Source organism: Ostrinia furnacalis, unplaced genomic scaffold (genome assembly GCF_004193835.3).
Source record: "Ostrinia furnacalis isolate ACB-3 unplaced genomic scaffold, ASM419383v2 OfSCF4595, whole genome shotgun sequence".
Lineage (NCBI taxonomy): Eukaryota > Metazoa > Arthropoda > Insecta > Lepidoptera > Crambidae > Ostrinia > Ostrinia furnacalis.
In genome coordinates this window covers 70,672-74,432 of record NW_021134834.1, presented here as the reverse complement: position 1 = coordinate 74,432, position 3,761 = coordinate 70,672, and the positions used below count along the sequence as shown (strand labels likewise).

Sequence of the window (3,761 nt, the reverse complement as noted above, 5' to 3'; positions counted from 1 at the left end):
TATTTAAAAAATACTTATCAGTCTATGAAGTAATGACACACAGAATAATATAGTAAAGCATTGATTGATTGACTGACTTATTATCTTACACTTTGTAAAAATATATTACTATTTTTAACCACGCTTGAAAATACGTTCTGTATATGTACTTAATAAATGAAATATCTAGTCTGTTGTCACTGCAAAACCCCCTTATTACAAAAAGTTAAACTCTAGTTACTCTTACTTTAAATTGACATTTGGTATGACGTTTAACTTTTTTGTATTAAGACACAATTATTTACGTAAAAGAACTTTCATTGTCATCATCAACATTTCAGCCTCAGGACGTCCACTTCTGGATAGGCCTCACCCAATGATTTTCAGATTGTCCGGTTGGCAGCGGCCTGCATCCAGTATCTTCCTTCTGAGGACAACTGTCTATGTACTTTGTGGCAGGGATGTTATGGATATCCGTAACCGTAACCGAAACTTTCGGATATCCAAAATAAAAAAATATCCGAAACCGTAACCGTAACCGATTCAAAAGTTTCGGATAGTTTCAGATGTAGGAAATTTAAATTGTTTTTTGGTACCTATAGCATTATATGTAAAGGCATAACAGCCTGATTTGCCATTATAATGCCATTTAGTATCAATTTTTATCTTTTTATTAGATGTAAAGTGTGCGGCCATAAATGAACCGTGTTGGACGACTATTGCTAATTGCATTCTAAAGCACAGATATCCGTAACCGTAACCGAAACTTTCGGATATCCGAAATAAAAAAATATCCGTAACTGTAAACGAAACCGGTATAATATTATTCCTATATCCGTAACCGTATCCATAACCGAAACTACATGTCCATAACATTCCTAGTTTGTGGGTGGACATTCCACGCTGCCCTTGCCCTGACACGTTTGCAATTTAGAACTTATCTGGCGTGTAATAATTAACAGTTTTATTAAAATCATGAGTGTGTTTAGTATTAGACTTGATAATTTCGCTGTCGAAAGTGATGACGTTAGCCCTGCATCCTTGGTTGTGGTGTGTGGAGCACACCCATCGTGTCTTGGGAGTGTTCGAGGGCACACTCTTGTAGGAGTATCCACCAATCTTGATCATCGGTTTGCCTTTTCGGGACATCACCATCTCGAACGCACCTAGATAAAATGGATAATCAACATTCGAATCAAGTATCAGGTAATATGGCCCGGTTTTTGAATTGAGATTTCCAGCTATAGTGTCATATTCTACTAATGTATAGAACATTTTAAAAGTTCATACTTGACCAAAAGACGAGCTCACCAAAGCCAAATTTAAAAAAAAAACCGGTCTTGTGAGACATCTAACATTATAGAAAGGCTATGGTAAAATGACAAAACAAGTAAAATGGATTAAAAAAAGGTAATATTTCAATTGTTTCGTCATCATTGGTAACACACAGGTAGATACAGTATCGATTAAAACGGTAATATGTCTGGTAATACTATTGGACTAGTTAAAAGAAACAAAATAGTGCATCATCTATGCAAATTCTCAAGAATACTTGATCGCAGTACTCGTTATGACTTAAACTAAATGAATTGTAAGTAATTAACTTGACACTGACGATTGGTGCAACCCGCACAAATCTACAATAAAAACAAATGAATAAAGTATAATTATAATTAGCTTATTTTCTAGAGTTGTAATGTCATTTGGTTAAAAATGCAAAAAGAGAGGTAAAAATTCTACATCTGGTAAATAACATGAAATTACAGACGCTGCAGTGCTTTTCCTACATATACAAAGCACACTTATCAACCCGGAAACGGATCGTAACCGTATCAACTCGAGGTGGTCAGTATTCTTTGTATTCAGAAACTCCGTACTGCAACGCACCGCACATTAACGCATGTATTCACATTGCTTGCTTAAGTGAAGCATCAAATCGAACGCACAGCGTTGAATAGAGCTCTGTGATGGTTCGTGTGTCAACCTGTGCGTCCACGCGCACTGTGAGACCTCATAGTAATGTTTGTGAATACGTAGCGTAAGGGCTTCCACAAACCAAACGCGGGTCAGAAGCAGTGCGGGTCAGTTGCAGTGCGGCAGTAGGCACACTGAAGTCAGCGCAGTTTCAAAGCAGTAGCAACGCGGGCGGTTGTCAAAAAATTCAAAATTCGAAAACCGCTTTCAACGCGCTGCTACCGCCCTGCCTCCGGTGTGTCATACTAATATGGCCGCCATAATAATACAACAGCGCGGGCCCGCGCTCGCGCCGCTTCTGTCCCGCTCCCGCGCCGCCTGGTTTATCGTTCGGCAGTTACAGTGCGGCGCGGTTGGAGCGCGGGCCCGGGTTCAAATTCGGTGTGACACACTTCAAAGAGTATCTTGTATTACAACTTGCGCGGGCCCGCATTCAAACTGCGCTGCTACTGCCCCGCGTTTGGTCTGCCGAAGCCTTTAATGCCTCGCCTCGCGGTAGACAGCGCGGCGAAAGGACGATACGGTATTGATCCCTGTCTGGGTTCATAAGATCAACGTCTTTATTGTTAAAATCGTTGGTATTACTTCAGAAAGTTAGGCAAGCCGTGTGTATGGTCGTTCCTCAGTCGTATTATGACGTCAGCCAGCGTGTGCGCATACGCTTTGCACTTTATAACTTGGTTGTTGTGATGCGTCGAACAGTGCCACCGTGTCTTCCCGTTGCGGTACTGCTTCTCTTTGGAAAACCTGAACCCTCCGATCAGTAGTAGTTTTCTTCCTTGTCTTGATATCGTCACCTTGTAAGGGATTATTGTACCGGGTTTTATGTCTGTGGGATTAAATGAGATACTCAGATTTGGGTATAATTGGCGATCACTATCTGTGGCGGACAGCCGCTCGGGCGTACGGAAATAAGAAAATACTTTCGGTTTAAAATAAAGGTTTATTTCTGCGATAAATTCCCAGACGGCTATCAAAAACATATACTAAAAAAACTAAAAACGAAAGGTATCGAAAAGAGTAAAAAAAGTATAAAAACATAGACAATAATATCAAAAGAGGTTGGTCCACCTAACGGTTCCCAACACTATCTGAATGCAAAGATACTTTAGAATTTAGACAATAAGTTACTACATCAGCAATTATTTTTTAAGTACACATTTTTTTGCAAAATTATACGTACCCTTAACCACTACATAAGGTGTAACTGCTCGAGCTCGATGCGCCCTCGTACATCTATATAAAAACTAGCTTTCCGCCCGCGGCTTCGCCCACGTGGAATTTTGTCTGTCACAGAAAAACTTTATCGCGCGCGTCCCTGTTTCAAAAACCGGGATAAAAACTATCCTATTTTCTTTCCCGGGACTCAAACTATCTCTATGCCAAATTTCATCAAAATCGGTTGCGAGGTTTAAGCGGGAAAGCGTAACAGACAGACAGACAGACAGACAGACAGACAGACAGACAGACAGACAGACAGACAGACAGAGTTACTTTCGCATTTATAATATTAGTTGGGATGAATCGCAAAATGTGTTGGTAAGCGCATAACTCAACAACGCCTGGACCAATTTTACCAATTCTTTTTTTTAAATGTTTGTTGAAGTCCAAGGATGGTTTTTACAATGAGAAAAGTTTGAATAATTTCCGGGTAAACCCTAAAAAACTCGAAACTTCACCCCTAAGGGTAAAACGGGGTCCACGCGTACGAAGTCGTGGGCGGCCGCTAGTACATTAATAAAGATAGGAAATAAATATTTTTATGAAATGAATAAATATTTATTCACTTAAACAACCCAGTGTTTACA

The 3,761-nt window shown here is 39.9% G+C and overlaps 1 protein-coding gene across 1 annotated transcript; it reads right to left on the bottom strand.

The window, feature by feature from the left end:
• Nucleotides 1–778: 778 nt before the first annotated feature.
• On the bottom strand, nt 779–2,833 carry LOC114359686 (uncharacterized; the record flags this gene model as incomplete). Its single annotated transcript, XM_028314163.1, has 2 exons — nt 779–1,145; nt 2,539–2,833. Coding segments are annotated over 2 exons (434 nt in total), but the record flags the coding sequence as incomplete, so codon positions are not given.
• Nucleotides 2,834–3,761: the final 928 nt, after the last annotated feature.